This window comes from Dermochelys coriacea, chromosome 10 (assembly GCF_009764565.3).
Source record: "Dermochelys coriacea isolate rDerCor1 chromosome 10, rDerCor1.pri.v4, whole genome shotgun sequence".
Classification (NCBI taxonomy): domain Eukaryota; kingdom Metazoa; phylum Chordata; order Testudines; family Dermochelyidae; genus Dermochelys; species Dermochelys coriacea.
Window position 1 is genome coordinate 80294141 of NC_050077.1, and position 18821 is coordinate 80312961.

General features: G+C 41.8%; 1 protein-coding gene across 4 annotated transcripts in view; it reads right to left on the minus strand.

Moving 5' to 3' along the window:
* The window catches only part of MEGF11 (multiple EGF like domains 11), a 384734-nt gene that overhangs the window by 266372 nt on the left and 99541 nt on the right, over positions 1 to 18821 (minus strand). For all 4 annotated transcript variants that reach the window (XM_038420566.2, XM_038420568.2, XM_043493760.1 and 1 more), the window contains exons 2-5: positions 13438 to 13547; positions 7217 to 7340; positions 3446 to 3547; positions 1680 to 1780 (exon numbers count right to left, since the gene is read on the minus strand). In XM_038420566.2, coding sequence (XP_038276494.1) covers positions 1680 to 1780; positions 3446 to 3547; positions 7217 to 7332 — 319 coding nt within the window. In that variant the 5' untranslated portion in view covers positions 7333 to 7340; positions 13438 to 13547. The remainder of the gene's footprint in view (positions 1 to 1679; positions 1781 to 3445; positions 3548 to 7216; positions 7341 to 13437; positions 13548 to 18821) is intronic.

Sequence of the window (18821 nt, forward strand, 5' to 3'; positions counted from 1 at the left end):
TAAGCAAGATAGATTATATCAGTGCTAATTCACACTGGAAATACCAACACAACAGGCGAGAAAAAAACAAATCTGACATTCCTTTTTAAAGGGACAATAAACGAGGGGGGAAAAGGATCAAAACAACAAAAAAGCCTTCTCTCCTGCTTTTAATACAAGAAAGAGCCAGTAATAGAGAGTTGAAGGCTGAGTTTAACAGCCTAAGCATGTCATTGTTAATTACAAAGCTATTTAACTTTTGCAAGAAATAAAGGCTGCTATTAATGAAAGAAGACCCAATTAGCCTTTAATCTACACACTGTTTTTTAATCAAACTTTCTTTTGATCATCATACACACTGCGGGATACAGTCTCCCCTCGCCACATGCCATCGACTTCCACTAATCCTAATGAAATAGATTTTAAAGGATTGGCTGAGTGAAGAAATGTGGAGATGCATCTCCTCTGCAGTGGCTGGAGCTTTAGTTCTCCAGTGGGACTCGGGATCTGTGTAGTTTGGGGGCTGAATCCCAGTCTCCAAACTATTCCCCCTCCTCTCATTAAGGCAGCATTGGAAGGGAATTCAATGAGGTGAATTTCTCAGTGACCCCTGAACTCTTCTTGGGAATTCTGCCATGGGAGGGAGCAGGATACTTTACACCTCTAGAAGAGATGGTCCAGTGACAGTAGCAGGGTAGTGATCACCATGTTTAAAAAAAAAAAAAAAAAAAACAACAGAAAGTGGCAGGATGGCTAAAGACAACAAACACGGGGTGGTGGATGAGAAGGGGAAGAGATGGGAAGGACCTAAGTTGTCTTCAGTGTTGAAAAGGGTGTATTTTGCACTTCAGGGAAACCAATGCACATAAATGACTGAGAGCTATCCCTTGGTAAAACATAGTGAAGACCAGGCACTTCAGTTTTAATGTGAGAAACTCACTGAGATTAACCCCTGGAAGTTGTAGAGAGCTGTATACCTCCTGGTAAAACTGATGTGCCCGGACTTCTGTGTTTTTACCTTGGGATAGCTCAGACGGATTCATGCACATTAGTTACTCTAAAATTTTTTTAAAAATACAGCTTTTTTAGCAATGAAAATAAAGACCACAGTCTGCTCGAGCTAAGTCACTCTCCTAGAACAAGAGGGGAATTCCCTTTGGTGGGTTCTGTGATGACTGCAGTTAAGGATCAGTGAAGAACCTGATCTTTAGAGTGGAAATAGCTCTTGAAAATGAATATGGACAAAACCAGTGTGGGACATGACACATTAGAAAGAGAAAGAACCAGGTAGACAAATGTTATACCAGAAAGATACACTGTGCTATCATGCCCTGATCTTTTGGTTGGAGACTTGGAGCATTACTATTTTTTAAAGTAAATGTGGCAAACATCTGGCACCTAACAATAATGCAAACTATCTGAGATTTAGGCTTGTGCTTAAAGTTAAGTGTGTGCTGAAGTACAGTCCTGAACTGGAATGATTTCCTGAATCAGGGCCTCAGACTGTAAAGATCTGACCTTCAGAGATGCTGAGCACCCACAATTCTAACTGAAGTTGGAGGAGCAGTGGATACTCAGTAGCTCTGAAATCAGCCCTCAATTTTATTGATTACTATTGTATTTGCATCTTTAATTTTTCTACATCTTCTGGGTGAAGATACGTTTTAATTGTAATGTATGAATCCAAATGGTATACGTACGTATGCAGAAGTCTCCACTTTCATAATATCCAGGGCAGCACTGAGATCTTCGCCGATACATTGTTCTTAGTCCTCTTCGATATGCTGTTTTATAACTTATTCTAAATTGCAAGACAGAAAGCCATTTGACAGTATTGGAAATCAATGCCTATGGCTGGAATTATATTTGTGTTAAATTATAGCAAGGAGAGCATTCAATAATTACTTTAAAATGCATAAAGGCTTTTGATAGTAAAAACAAACACCATTAAAAATCAATATGCATTTTGAAACTTGTAATAGAACATGTATTATAAGCACAGTATTCGCAAGTATCAGTCTACATAGCCCTTCTTGGTACTACTATCTGAGAACATTGTCACAGAACTAAAGAGAGGTCAAGCAGCTTTTCAAAAATAACCATTCTTCTCTGTGTTTCAGCAAGGTCAGCTATCAGCGATGGGATCAACACAATTTTCTATGGAAACTACGTTTTCAGTATGCCACACAAGGATCTATTGCGAGGCAAGCTGTATCTCTCGTTCGTTACAGGAGATGTGGAAATTAACCCCCAGAGTGTATTGTCTCCACTAGGTAACTATTCCCAGACTTCAGTCCCTTGCAAGTAACACTGCAATCAAGAAAGCACCGTAAGGCAGCTTTCCCTATCAGCAGCCCCTAATGCAAAAAAAAAAAAAAAAAAAAAAAGCCACAGTAGGAGTTTTAGCTTTGTCCATGCAGCAGAGAGAACAATACTTTGGAAAATGTACTATGGCTCTGCCTTTCATATTCTTTGTTAGACAAGTCAACCCCGCCCAATCTGCTATACTCCAGCCAAAACAATATTCTTGGCATGAGCAGTTCAACTTTTGTGGCCAATTCTGGGCACCAGACCACAAAAACTAAAATGGAGTTCCAAACCTACAAGGTGTTGAGCACTCTCAGTTGCCACTGAGTCAATGGGAATCGAGAACAATTAGTAGCTGCTGGCAGGAAGAGACCCCAAGAAGATCAACTGAGCTGGGTGTTTATTTAAATGGCTTTCCACTGGGAGCCAAGCTGCCAATAGCTGATTTCACACCACTCAGGAGAATCTGATCAGATGGCAACACCTTTCACTCCATGCTAGAGATGGAGATGGGCCACAAACTCCAAATTTATGGGAAGTTCAGCTTCAGATTTGGCTGCAAACTTTGTAGCTTGGTCCCATTTCTAGTCGTCGCCAACCTGACCCACATTCAAACTAACAGTCTAAAAGAGAACGAAAGACTCTGATACATTCCAAGCCATTTGGTCCCATCTTGCACTAGGCAATTGAACTACTTTATGTAGCTCAGTGGTTCTCAAACTTTTGTTCTGGTGACCCCTTTCACACAGCAAGCCTCTGAGTGCGACCCCCCTTATAAATGAAAAACACTTTTATATATTTAACACCATTATAAATGCTGGAGGCAAAGCGGGGCTTGGGGTGGAGGCTGACAGCTCGCGACCCCCCATGTAATAACCTTGCAAACCCCGGAGGGCTCCCAACTCCCAGTCTGAGAACCCCTGATGTAGCTGGATCAAAGTTCAGGAGAGAGTCACTGTCCCTCTCCTGGTTTCCTAGATTGCCCTGAACTCTGGATTTCTCAGTGCAAAGTTTTCTGAAATATGTATCATCAGTCATGAGGATTTTGTTGCAGAAAAGCCTGTATTTCCTTTGGTATCAGGAAGGTAACACAAAGGTGTGGGTATATGGGGAGACAAAAAGGCAAAATAGATTAAAATATCTTGGTAACAGCACTTACCGATGTCTAGTGCACTTGAACCAATTCAGTATATCAGTGCATCTCGTATAATAGATCTGATCGAAAGGGTGAGCATAAGATTCCTGCACTGTCACAGCATAGCTAGGAACAGACAATGAAAGAGAGGGAAAGGTAGTTCTTTACAACGTGAAAAAAAAACCTGCTTCCTTGACATGCACCCACACCTAATTCCAGCCTGAGAAATTATGAACTCAACAGCCTTGGGAACTATGGGCCTGATCCAAAGCCCAAAGACATCGTCCTCCTTTCCCCCCCATTTTCACCTAGAGGCAGAATCCCTCCTAGAGCTTCTGCTCCCAGCTCAGACCGTTGCATATAAGGCACAACTTAGACATTTATGGAGTATTTTTCCAACTGATTTAAAAATCCATTTCTTTCGGAGTTAGGAATAAAATGTTCCCCAAAAATGCATTATGTATTTTAAAAGCTGGGCAAGGCAACAGGTAAACACTTTACTTTTTCTAAAACAAGAAGTATATAGAACAAAATGGTTTGGCTTAGAAGATCTAAAAAATGCTCCATCTCTTTAAATCTTATCGGGGTCTTCCTATTAGGACTGTTAATTTTTGCTTGCATACCAAAATGCTAATGTGAGCACATATTACCTTAATGCTGCTGAGTTTTACCAGCATGGTGGGATTCTTACATTTCATTTTATGATGAAGGAGCATCATTACTTCACCAAATATTGGGAACACCAATCAAACTGGGGATAATTTATAAAGGTCTCAAGGGTGTTTATTTTTAAACTGCACAAATTTAATCCTATGTGATTTGTAGCAGAAATAACCTGGGAACTAATTGCAGATCATAAAATTATGAGTTAAGTGCTGTCTGGGCATGGTAAGGTTTTAAGATTTGGACAGAATGTGATATTATCTTTTACAGACCTGAACAGATTGCAATGTGCAGAAATTGGGTAAACTGGTTAAAAATTACGAAGACTGAAGACATTGGTAAGATGTCAGCAGTCATCCCCCGTCCCTACATATTACTTATTTTGTGCAACAGGTACTACATTACTATTATAAATTATATTTATTTAGTTGAGGATGGTATTTTCAAGAGTTTAAGCGACTTAGAAGCACAAATTCCATTGATGTGGGAGTGAGAGGTATGGCAATTTCCTACAGCATCCTTGAAGAATCTTTCTGAATTAAGTTAAGTATCTTTGGAGTCCATTGTATTAAATGCAAAGGTTATGTATTATTGTGGGCTGGGATTGCATGCAACTTCTCTAACAGGGCAGATGGGATCTGAACCCTGGGAAATGCTATGAACTTCAAAGAACTACACTGAACAATGGGCAAGACAAAAATGGACTTTTGGGACAAACAGTGTCCAGTGTTAGCCTGGGGAATTTCTAGTGGGAGGTGAATGCAAATTTCCCACTTCTAGTAATGCAAAAATCCAGCCTTTTGAAGCTGCACCCTAAGGAGAGGACCACTGTCAGTCCTATAACCTGATTACCTATAATCTGAAGATTAAAGGCCAAGATGTGTAAAGAAAAGACTAACCTATTCATGGGTGTGCCTGGTCTGAGCTAAAGCTGTTACAAACTTATAACAACAGAAAGAACCCTTGGTTGGGTGTGAAGGACTGACTCTGACCAGAGACCTTGTTGGAGTTGGAGTGATCTCTGGTAAGCTTATCAGCATTTGTGTAGGTTCTTTTATTGTTTTCAGTATGTTTTCTCTGAAAGTCTTTCACCTTAAGAATAAAGGTACTTGCTTATAAAGAGCCACGTGGTAACTTGTTACGGCTGGCAATTCCAGCTGTTCATAAGCCTTCGCAGAGAAAGCTAAGTGCAGACTCTTCAGGCAGTCTGACTTGCTGTGGACAACTCACTGTAAGCAGGGAACTTTGCAGCCTGGAAAAATCCCACTCAGAAGGGGGAAAAAAAAAAAAAAGGATGTGGGTTTCTACCCAAGATAGGTAACAGCTGAGGAATTGGGAGCCTAGAGTTGGGTGTCCTTAAGGGAACAGGGAGGGGAAATACTGGAGCAGTTTGTTGAATTGTGACACAGTGCTCCTAGATCACTTAAATGCTTTCGAAAATTCTACCCATAGCCTCCTAGGTGCACGTGTTGCCAGACAGACAAAACACAAAACTGAGAATCTTGCACCCTAAGGACCTGATCCTGCACTGATCTTCCCTGCACGCTGGCTTTGCTCACTGCAGAGCCTGGACCTATGAGCTAAATCCTGCAAGTCCTTAATTAAATCAATGGTCTTAATCATGCAAGCAATCCCACTGTACTCAATGGAACTGCTTGCATGATTAAAGGCTTCAGAACTGCACTCTTAATAACCGACAATGTCAAAATATTTGCCTGGAGAGTTGACTCCCATTGAAGTCAGCAGATTGGGCTATTAATACATTGATCTACCTGTTGTACTTCCCTTCTACCTGGGCAGCCCGAGCTTCCACAAGACAATCACTTTTGTTCTCTGTATAACAACTTGCTGGAGGTTTTTGTTGGTGGTGGGATTTTTATTTACATTGCTCGTTATTAATGTAAAACAACATTCACGAATCTTTATTATTATTTTATGATCTTATTTGTTACCCAGCCTTACACCAACTTAATCTTTTTTGGTTGATTTATTAACATCTAAGTAACACAGTCGTCTTGGTCAGTACAACCAATCAATTTTGCTATTTAATTTTTGTTTCTCCTTCACTGCGTCTCTAGGTTTCTGACTTTCTTCACACAAAAATCAATATTTTATTCCTGTGGTCTGAATGCATCTCCCCTCACCAGGACTGCAAAATACCATTTCTGCACATGAACATGCTTCTCTTTGCAGCTGCATTTGTCCTGTAAGTCACTTCACACACTAACAAAAACCTCCAAAAATCAAATCATAATGAACTTCATAAATGCCACTGTGCTACATATGCATATTTACTCTGGTTACAAGATCCATGCTTGCTGTAGTATAAGCTACTGAGAAATGTTAGGGCCCCATTCACTCCTACGCTGGAACAACACACATAACTGGGATAGAAGCTCCATGAGTTAAACCTAAAAGTGCAGCAACTTTAGTATCTTTGGTCTCTGCAAATGGACCCCTGCATCCATATGGAGCCCCACTGAAGGCAAAAGGGCTCCATGCAGACACAAGAGCCCACCTGCACAGACCCATTTATGGGATGAGAGCCTATCACTATAACAAAGATGTGTTGTGAGCAAAATTATCCTAATTCACAATTGGGGTCTCTAGCACATAGAGCTCTCTAGTCTAAAGGTGTTGCATATTCCGCCTTCATCTCACATGCAGAACTTTCACTGATGTCGATGGGAATTCCACAGGTGAAACTAAGAGGTTCAGAATACGCAATACAAACCTGCACGTTGTACTAACAAAAGATCAATACTTAGTGCCAACGCTGGCAAGCACTGCACTCAGCCACCTGCCAGGAAATCTGCACCCAGTAATTGAAGAGGGAGAGAGACTGAAACCCTGAATGCATGGAGAGAGCTCCTCTACATGAAGGAGCATTCCAGAGCAGGACAGGAGATAAGTAGTATGGTACTACGTTCCCTCATGCATAGCCCTGGCGCTGATTATTTTGGCTGCTCTGAATCCAGACAGGTGCTCACTCATGTTGCCTCTGCAGCACAGATCAGTGTCTGTTCGTGCAGGGTGGTGACAGAATTTGACTCCAGGTGATGATAATTCTGCCTTTACAGTGTACAAATCTGAACTGGCTATCTAACGAAGAAGACACTGCTTATACATTACCTTTCCCAGTGACTACAAACATTGGGATCATCTGGGTTTAAGGACAGAGTTGTTTTCAGCAAGAAAGACAGGGTAAGCACTTTTCGAATCCACCACAATAGTATGCAGACCACCATCCTTGTTTCTAGAGGAAGAGAATAAAACAATGTTCATTAATAGATCAGTATGAAAGAACATCTGCTTAATATTTCCCAACGCTAGGCCTGAACTTCAGCACAAACTCATTTTGATTCCCTTCCTCACACTCACAATGAACTGTAAACAATATTTCTAAGGGACAGTTACTTATTATCATGGTGTGGACAGAAAGGCTTATGAGTAGAAATATTAATAAATAAAATACTGACACCATAATAAAGTCAGTAAGTGGCCTATGCCATATATTTTGCTACAATCTAGACTAGTCAATATTCAAAACTGAGCAAACAGGAAGGTATTTACTGAAAAAAACAGATGAGACTCACCAAATAATTTCTTAAAGTAACTATATTAACATGCTTATAACTCAAACTAATTTACAGATTTACTGGAAAATTCTCAGAAAATTTATCTTCTAATCAGAGCCATTGCTGTAAATCTGTGTGGGATACATTTTATTATTCATATATGTTCAAAGAGGATTTAACTTCTGCTTTAAGTGAAAATCTCAACACAACCTTAATAATAGGGCTGATACCTGCAAAAAGGCAATCAGCCCACCATTAAGGATGCAGTGAGGAGGCATGTCCTAAAGTTATGAATCTAAGCAGATTTCAGTAGGTTTGAGCTTAAATTTGAGGGTGAAGCTACCCAAGATATCAATACCCATGATTCTCCCTAAGAACATTTTTGATACCGAAGATCATTAAGGTTGCTTTCACAAATAAAGTAAATAATTGAGCCATTAAAATAATCTATACTCCAATCAGCCCAGGGGTGAAACCCACTCCCATTAATTTTAATGGGATTTATATGTATTAGAGTAGACTAGATCTCAAAGACATATGCTTATTACATGACTGAGGGAAAATCAATTTTCACTTTTCAGCTTTTATTAAGAGGCATCCATTTAGAGAGACAGAGGTCAGCTGATTGCACCGTTCTGCTAATGATGAAATAAATGATAGCCATGTTGAACGTCTGCAGTAGAAATGCTAGAACTCATTTGGTTTGGATTCTTCACCATCTAATCGATGTTATAAGGATATATGTACCTGATGAAGATTTATACATAGATCAATATAAATTGAATACACTGTATCTGTCAGTGTTGTGGTCACTGAGGTTAACTGAAAAATCACCTAGGGCCAAATTCCTCTTATCTTATTCATGAGAGCAGCTTTCAAAGAGACTAAGAAAATAAGCAAGAGAAGTAGAATACGATTCCATAGGCTCCGCTATAACCTCTTCACGCTCCTTGCATCAACTGTCTCAACTCAGACAGGACTGGGAAAGGCTTTGCAGACCTCTTCTTTACAGCTAGGCTACATACTTCGATCTCGAGACCAGAGTGGCGCTACTAATCTAGACTTCTCAAACAACTGCCGGTGGGGCTAATATGTCAACACTGCATCCAACGATGCAGTCTCTTAAGGAAATAAAGTATTAAAACTCAGTGAACAATAAAATTCCAATTTCTATTTCAGGCATTTAACATAAATATGTCCTCCTCTAATACAGCACTGTAACCAACATGGTTCCATAACTTAACCTCAGACACTGCCAGCAGGCTTCCCCTAGCAACAGAACAGATCTCCCTTCTGCTATCTACAAAACACATGGGTCTCATTACATTACATCACTGCAGGGACTGGCATAAAGACCACATTAAGGGGTTGATCCTGCCCAGCACAGATGTTGTGTTGAGCATATAAGCACAAAGTAAAATGAACAAGAGAGGGATAAGCAGGGAAAGCCGATCCCATATTGTGGCCTCATCCAAAGCCCAGAGAACAAGATGGAAAGAATCCCATTGATTTCAATGGGCTTGGGATCAGGCCCTTGCTGTGAGGCTCCAAAGCTATTCCTGTCTGGTCGCTCTAGTAAAGAGAGGAACACATAGCAAAGTCAGCATGCTAACGAGTGAGGAATACACTTAAGACTGTCTCTATTCAGGCTTTCCCATTTCCCACCCACACCTGCTCTGAAGCTCATTGAAATCCATGGAAAGACTCTCCTGTCCTGCACTCAGGAGATGAAGGGAGCTGGACAAGAGAAGGTCTCAGTCTTACTTCCTCAGTGCAGAGTGTTTAACCAGAACAGCCCCCATACCCTGCCTGGGCATGGAGGAAAACACCATTGAACTCCCATCTGCTCACCTGCAAGGGCTTGTACAATAAAGGCCTAACGATGCTGGTGTTTAAAAGTTTGCCAAGAGCAGCTTAACATTTTTTCCTAGAGAACAGTATGTCATCTTGAAACATAATGTGCCTCAGAAATGCACAATGTGATATAAGGGTGGTTCTTTAACAAGAATATCTACAAAGATGCACCCAGTATATTGCACTGATTAGCTACCATTTGAATAATTCTCAAGAACAGAGGACAGGCTCTAGTGATCACTATTTTTATCGGTTGCAATTCACCCCAGGTAGATTTGCTTTGGCTTTGATACAAAGTAAATGTTGTATAAAGTGTTTTAATGGAAAGACAATGTCTAAACAAAAGAAACAGTCAAAGGAAGTACAGAGCAAACCCACTGAAGTAAAGGCAATCTTCCAGGGGATTTTTTAAATTATTTTTTATTTTTAATCAACACACAATTTTTCCCCAGTTTGCTAGATTCTCAGGAACACTAAAGCATGTGTTTCTCATTAAATAAATGAAGGACGGAAGAATAATCTTCTCTCATCTATCCACAGCAGCTGTGTTAAAATCAAGCAACTCTCCTAATGCTCAGTTAGATTCCTAAAGTGATAAAATGCCAATGGTTTTTCTAACTCAAACAAATACCTAAATTGTCACTACTTGTAATGCAAATTGGCATTTGGAACAAGGAGGGATTTTAGAATGTATTGCAAGAAAGATTCAAAACACTTTTCTGAACTTTTAATACTGTTTTATTAATTGTTTATAAATACACTGCTTTCTACAAGGAATTTTCCCAACCTTTTAAATCAGATTATAGATCAGAAATATGCAACTCTCCAAATACAGCAGAATCCTCATTTATCCAGAATGGCTCTTACCCTAACGTTTATGAAATACTTTACTTTCATCCCACTGGATAGAAGAGATCTCTCTCTAATGCCAGATTTTTATTCTAATTCTTGTAATACAAACTCTCTAAAATTAGGATCACATATATTAAAAACTATCACCCAGAAGGAACTAAGACAACGACTTGCTATGCTATGCTATGCTTTTTAACTATATTTTCATTGTTCAGTATAATATACACCACATCCTTGTGCTCCTTTAATGCCGTGGGTACACTGCTTAAGGAGGATACGACACCTTTCTAAGGGAAAGGAGCACATTGACCACAATTTTATTAACGACATAACTAATCGATATGAGTGTAGACAGTACTCACAGCAAAGGGCAAGTGCAGCCAGGCTCCTAACTGTTGGCAGCTCCTTGAGCTTAATGAGAAAGTGCAGGGACTTCTCATGGTTCGCAGACGGACCCAGACTACTAGTCTGCACAGCCCTGGCCATCTGACCCAGACCAGCATATCTGACAACGTCCTACAGCTACAGCAGACACCAGGCCAAAACCTGGCAGCCCGTAAAGTGGATTTTTTGAGGTCTTATGAGGAAACCCATCCCCCAACAGACTAAAGGCCAGATTGAAAGGTATTTAGGTGCCTAGTGGGATTTACAAAAGCACCCAAGTCCCACTGATTTCAGGTCCTTTTGTAAACCTTGCTCTGCACCTTTAAGGATCTAAATACCTTCGTATGCCTGGCCCTACCTTCCCCACCTGCAGAATGACCGAAGGCAGTAAGAACTGAGGCCAGGAACAGGGATATTAAGCCATAGGCTGTGTTGGGGGCACTTGCATTGTAGGGAGCCCTTCACTGCTGGAGGGAAGAGGGAGCACTGATGCAGGAAGCACTTCCTCCCTCTCCACTCTTCTGGCTGACGTGGAGGCAGGTGGGCCCTTGTGCTGCATCTCCCCTTGTGCTTTGGGAGTCCGAGGACTGGCCTGGTACCTGGCCTCGGTGCTGCATGCAAGCCTGAGCAAAATCTGACCCTCAGAAACTAGTCCTCTTGTGAAGGCTACCTGCCCTCAGCCTGAGAGCAGACAAAGCTGTGATCTTTGTCATGCAGGGTAGTAGAAATGAAACCATCTCACCAGGCTGCACATGCACTCCAGGAAACGCAGTGAGTTATTGCTGGTCACCACTCATATCAGCATCCCAAATACATCAGACGCCAGACAGAGCCCTAAAGCCACAGCTAAGAACCTCAATCTGGTCCAGCTCAAAGCAGGGAGAATGAGGAACAACAGGGAGAGAATTTCAACAAGGGAGGGAATTTCAAAGATTCCCATTTGTGCCTTTCCAAATCTCCCCCCTCAAGGATCAGTCCTACAAGCCAGCCAATCAGTGGGTTCTTTGGTTGCACTTCTGGTCCACAATCAGATGGCCCACCATCAGGGACGGCCGTGACTGGCTGGCCAACATGGAGCCTCAGAGGCTTGCTCTGGCAGTTGAAGGTGCTCAAGGCGAGGCAAAATCCGGCAAAATAGGGGTCCTTGCTGTCCAAAAGGTTCATGGTGTAATTTTTCCCATGGTGTCACGCTCTGTTAATCCCAACAGATTGGGTCATGTGTCTGTTACACTTCAAGCCATTTTCACATACCAAGCTATTTTTAGAATTAATTTAATGACCTCAACTATAGTCCTGAAACAGGACTATTCATCCGGCATCCTGAAACCCACTCTACTGGTTTCATCATAGCAGAATGGTAATGCATTCTCACTGTTAACCCACTAATTTTAGCTACAGAAAACCCACTAAGTGGCAAGCCATTGATTTTTTTGTCTGAGGGTTCGTTTTGCAAAATGCTTCATTGGTGAAACGTGGTTGGGTTTGCAGAGACTGAAAGATGCAGATAATCATTTACATTGAATGAAGTGTCACACAAATACAGATAAAAACCAGATTGTTTCCCCCTAACCCTCAGTATATGTAACATGAGTGGAGACCACACAGCACCTAGCAGGATCAGGACCTACAAGCAGAGGATCCCTGGTGAGTAGAGCACAGACGTAGCAAAAATATTCCCTTTTCAAAGGTGCTGGGTACTGTAAAGGTTCGGACTCACCCCTGCAGCGCCTCCTGCTGGTCATTTGGGAATTAGCTCTTTCCAGCACGGAGAACCCTCTGCAGGCTGGTGATCTGCACAGCTCTGGCACCCGTGTCCCTCACAGACCCCAGTGCCCCTTTCTCTGGGGTTCTGCCCCCTGGCAGTACCCCCACACTCTGCCTCTGGGTCTCCCCGTCCTGGGGAACCCACAACCCCCACCTTGCCTCAGTCTGGGCTACTGCCAATCATCACCAAGCCCCCGCTCCCTGGGGCAAACTGCAGTGTAAACTCCACTCATCATAGGCAAGGAGGTTCGGACCTGTTGCCTTCCTCTGCCTCCCAGTACCTCTACTGGCCTTGGACCAGGCCTTACAGCCTGGGAAGTTGCCAGCCTGGAGCACCCCCGTCTCAGCCTGCTCCTTCCCCAGCACTGCACCACCCTCAGTACCCTGTCAGGCAGGCAGCCAAGCCTTGGTCTCTCCCAGCCTGGAGAGACTCTCCTTGGGCCTCTGGCTCACAGCCTTTTATACAGGCCAGCTAGGGCCTGATTGGGGCATGGCCCAGCTGCGGTTGCTTCCCCCATCAGCCATCCCCAGCCACAGCCCTCTCCAGGGCTGCTTTTACCCCTTGTATTTTAGGAGAGGAGTAGCCACCCGGCAACAGGCACCTATACGTCCTATTGATTTCAGTAGCGTTTGGGATTCTCCAGTACTTGTGAAAGTCAGGACACTCGTATTTTAAAGGGAGAGGATTTTAAAAGCACCCAAAATTCAAATGATCTTTCAGTGGGATTTGATGCTCCTAAATCTAGAAGAGCTTTTTAAACTCTCTCCCTTAGGTGCTTAAATGTAGATTCAGGAAACTAACCTAAGCTATGTTTTTGACATAGATGTCCACAGATTCCTTCCAATGTAGTGAACAAAAAGGTATTTCTTCCTCTAAAAACCCTACAGCAAAGCAGAAGCATCTGTGTTACACTGCCTTACCTCAGTGTGTTGAAAATTCCTCCTGGATCCTGTGTCTACAGACTATCAGGGCTTTAAGGAACACACACACTGCATTGGCAGAGCTGGGCTCTTCAAAAGTTCGTTGGGCACTGCAGTCAAGAGGTACAAAAACAGGTCAATAAAGAGTGGTGAGCAGAAGTGGCTTAAGGTAGAAATGGGAGAAACAAGCATACATAAGCAAAAATCAGAACAGGAAAATCAATATGCACTGGGTTAAAGGTACTGTGGTGTTTACTCATAAATGTATGTGAGCAGTTTTGCAAGACACAACAGAACTATCCATTTCAATTAAGGCAGATGAGGAATTAGACAGACACCATTGAGCTAAGTATGAAAAGTGACTGCATGTTTGTTGATCATACCATTTTACTGTCAAAGAAGGATCAAGACTCCTACCAACAGGACCCGTCCTTTCTCCCCATCTGAGGTTTCTGTGCTTGTTTAAGCAAGAGACCACTTGAACAGACACTTGGCTCCACACTAGATCTTGTTAAAAACAGCCTGTTACAAAAGCCAAGCTTGGCCATGGGTTTCAAAACCAACTAGCAAGTTTATGGTTACCAACTTGAGACACCATAAGGGGGGGGCTGATATTCAGACATTGCTGAGCACTCTGAAAATCAAGACGCTTCAGGGTGTCTCTGGTTGACAGACCAAAATTTGGGGGACTCAAAATCACTAGCCATGTTTGAAAATCTTGGCCAAGACCTATAGAAATGTTTCCATGATTTGTTTTTAAATTCCCCTGGAAAGTAGTTTTAAAAATAGGTAAACTTTTACTGGAAATGTCTGTCACCCAACATTAAAACAATGATTACCTGAAACCAACTCAATTGATTCTGATTGTCCAGGCTTCGATAAGTGCAAATGATAAAGCCATCAGTATAAACACTGGATTTGGGCATTGCATTTCTGAATTACTCCTGTATTTATTATCTAAAGATGTTAATAGGAATACACGGCACTGTAGACAAGGAAATGTTTCTGCTAACAATCGAAGATGTTTCGCTTAAACCTCTGAAATTCATTGCCATTCCAGTTTTGCTACTGAGGGCAAGTTATGATCAACACATAACAGGTATGAAAGAGTTCAGCTCTCATTTGCACTGCAAAAATAATGCCTTCTGTCATAATCCATCTCCTCCCTTATTCCCTGCAGTCACAACCATGCCCTAGTGTAGGTAAGAGCAGCCATGGGGCTCCCTTAACTTATGCTTTCTGCCTATGACCTCAAGGGGGCAATCCAGCAGCTGGAAATAGCTGGGTACAGGAATGTCCCTCACCTTTGCAAAAAGCCCTAATATGATTCGTGCACGGGGGGCACCTGTGCAAAGTGACCTAGACCAGATCTGAATTAGCATAAAAGCCATAGAGTAACCATGAACAGGACCTATTGTGCCTACAGGAGCAGAAGGGAGGGAGAGCCAACACACCCCACACACCGTTGTGCGGGGCTAGCTCATTCCCAACCCCTCTGGAGAGGCCAGTGCCAGCAGCACTAGCAGTCTGCCCTTGTATTTAGCACCAGAATTGCTCTCTCCTTATAAAAAAAAATCTGTTCTTCCAACCATAGAGATGTTCCAGCAACAACAGGAAACATATGTTTTCAGGATAAATCATTTTTTCAACTACATAAAAAGTTACACACAAGAGCCCTGAACCCCTGCTGCTCGGCCAACGTTTTATGGCAGGAGCAAAAGTGAATGGCAGGAATGAAGCACCAATTAAACAAGGATCAGGTGACATTTTAGATAATTGATAAAGAAAAAAAAGAAAAGAAAAAAAGATTACTGGGTTTACCCATTTATTGAGAAATCTGGGGGCGGGGGGGAGAGAGAGGGTGAAACCATGTAAAGGGCCAAGTCCTGATTCCCTTGCTCAATTTGAGGAGAATCTACTTCTTCAGGACTCCTCCTGGAGCTCAGTGCTGCTCAGCGCGATCACAAGGGTCAGAATCTGCTCTTCGAAGATCCAAGGAAGAAATTATATTTACCAAGGTCTATTTTTAAAGGAATTCTTTTAGACTGTAAGAAAATCTTATAGGAGCCCTAACCCTCTCCCCATTATATTTAAAGGGTGCCCTATTGTCATCCATTAGCACATTATATGAGAGAGATCAGCTGAGTTTTCCAAAACTGAACGGGGATCAGGATGCCCATTTCTAATGGGAATTGGGCATTCGAATCAATTAAGCAGCTTTGAACTTCTCACCTGTAAAATATTTCAGTGTCAATTTAAACTGTTACCAAGAACAGTACATGGGCCATACTGTAGAGACATCTAAAGGCCAGATTTTTTTTTTAATATACGAAATATTTAGGTCCCCAACTCCCATTAGTTTAAATAGGAATTAGGCACCTAAATTCCTTCAATAAATCTGGCTGTAAAAGCCTAGTTCAGCACTCAGTAGCCCTCTCATTTAGAAAGCTTCCATTGAAATCATTGGGAGCTTGGCTGGATAGAGGACTGTAGGATAAAGCCAATGCCATGGAATGAATAATAATTGAAGATGTTTCATCAATCTATTGCAGATTATTTTTGGAAATGCATGGAGGTTTTCCAAAGTCCTCAAGGGAGAGTGAGGCCAGAGTGCCACACACAGACTATCATTCATCAGTTTTTTCAATGATCTAGCAGAAAGGAAAGCAAAAGAAATATATGTAACTGGTTTTGTTAAGGGCTATGAAAGCCATTCGGTGCAAGGAAGGTTGGGATAGTGGTTAGGGCATTAGTCTAGTACTAAGATGATCTGTGTTCAAATTTCTCCTCTACCCCAAACTTCCAGTGCGCCCTTGGGCAAATCACTTCAGAGTTGTTGGGAAGATAAATACTTAAAGATTGTGGGGCACTAGGGTAACGAGGTATACGTAGATCAAGATTAATATGTGAGGAAATTGGGACACATCATTTGGGGTCAATACTTGTGATTTTACATCACATGTATCTAATTTTAAAAATTCAAAAAAATATTTTCCTTAAATAACTGAGTAATTACAATCAATGGACAGCTCAGCATAGCTATAATGAAAACACTACATCAACAGCACATAAAAATGTCAGCGAACCAGAGCCGAAGTGCAGACAACTGCTGGTTCCCTTTCAGAGAGATTAGGTTTTCAAAAATTGGCCTGTCATTTTATTTAGAAATAAAATTAAAATGTTATCTTATAATTTTGTGCTTGAAATCAACAACTGGCACAAAATGAGCAGTCAGGCCTTTGAATGTTTGGACTTTTAAGTCATTATTCTAAAGTCAAGTCCATTGGGACTTTAATGTTCATTCTCGACACAGAGCCCTGATGGTGGATTAGCAGAGGAAAAATAACTCTCACGCACATGGCAAACACTTCAACAGCAATTTCAAAGCCAAAGGGACATTGGCAAGAAAAATCCAGACACCCAGATGCATCTCCGAAGGGGAAGAAGTCTTGCGGGCTATGGAGCAACTGGCAAGCCAACCCACTGTCTGGTGAAGTCTTTCATGGTCCCAACGCACCCATGTTACAGGGGTGGCAATCCACTGGGTGGATGCTCTGGTCTCAGCCCTCTGCAGCCCATTCTCATCTATCTATTGTGCACAGCCATGTGCACAGGGAGCTGTGGAGAGTGTATGGAACCCCGGCACTGTCCCTTCCTCTCCCCACTCTAATCCTGCACAATGGAGCTATACAGACACTGCTGTTTGCAGCTATAGAGTCGGGGTGTGTAGCGGGGAGGAATGACCCCATCGAGATAATGGCACCTGAACACCCCTCACAACTTTATGTACATTTCCCTCCTGTGATTTATATGCTATAAACTAGGATTCAAATAGAGTGAAAGGCAGGTAAGCTGATCCACTGCAGTACTATGTCCTCCAAAACACCCAGGGTTAGTGCTTCGACAGTATCTGGGACTAGAATATTAATTACATTGTTTGACACAACTCCATGTGCTGATTGTGTTATTTTGTTGGCACCTACAACAGGCACTAAATAGCCAACCACACCCAAAGTCTTAAACTGTTCTTGTAATGAGTCTTTCTAGTGACACGTACAAACCATCAAAGCTTCGTTCTTTTACTTTATATGGTTTCTCTCACTAGAACTACAGCATTATTTATCATAGGCGTAGGCAGCATGGGCTTGATTCAGCCTGACTCAGAGACCTGAAGGCCAGAAATTACCATCGTGATAATTTAGTCCGACCTCAGTGTGGCCTCTGCTTTGGCAACCTGTGATCACTGCAGTGGCAAACAGCAGTAGCTAAGGACGGGGTTTTCAAAAGTAATCAGCAACAGCCTAACTCTCCAACTGAAGCACTTTTGAAAAGCTCACCCTACACGATCAGTGACGTATAGCCTCAAGTAAGCCTTAGATCAAGTGTAGCAACAACAGTCCCCAGCATCCTTCACATTAGAAAGCCACCCAATTGCCTCATTCCTGATACAGGGTGAAATTTAAAAGTTACATTAAAAATACTTGCAACCCCTGCTTTATTGGCTACTTCAAACAACACAGACCTTGTACCCCATACATCCTAACACCCCCAGGCTGCAGTATGACTAGGGTAACCACACACTCCGGTCTCGTCTATGCACAAATGTCTAATTGCTTTGACTATATAGTGGTATAGTTAAAGCTGAGTACCCTATTATGTGAATGCAATTATGCCGATATACAGTTGCTTTATTCTGGGATAGCTCTTCTTACAGGGAAAGAGGAATATGTTATACTGGTATAAGGCACCTTTAAACAAGTATAACTGCATCCACAGTAGGAGATCATACCAGTGTAATTATTATGGTTAAAACAAAAAAACCCCACAAAAACAAAAAATCACACGTCTAACAGAAATAATTATACCGGTGCAAAAATACATATATAGACGTGGCCTGAACTACAAACCCATGTATGTTTCTGCTATGGGCAAGATTAGTGACAAGTGACATTGAGACAACTGAATGAAAAATAAGTAACTTCAAATATGTGTAAGTGAACAAATACAGCAGCATTCTAACAGAGCACAAAAGTCAAGCAGAAGCCTCTGTTAGGAAGTGTAAAGTTTCCTCTGTATTTTCATTTGAATACATTGTTGCTATTTATCACTTCTTTTTTGTCTACATTTATCTTGGAGGAAAAATATAATGAACCAAACAACTAAAAAGTCCAAGTCCAATGAACAGTTGAGCAAGTGACAAATTAACTAAATTAGATTGATGGCTGCTGATCCATAGCAGCACTATCGAATCCCAATGCTACATCTCATTTTTCACCCAAAGGCCCCTCTCTCTTCTATTCCTGAACAGTGCTGTGTCTCTGGGAGAAGAATGATCCGTGAACCTGGAGACATCAACAAGAGTCCAGATTCAGTTTTTCCAATCT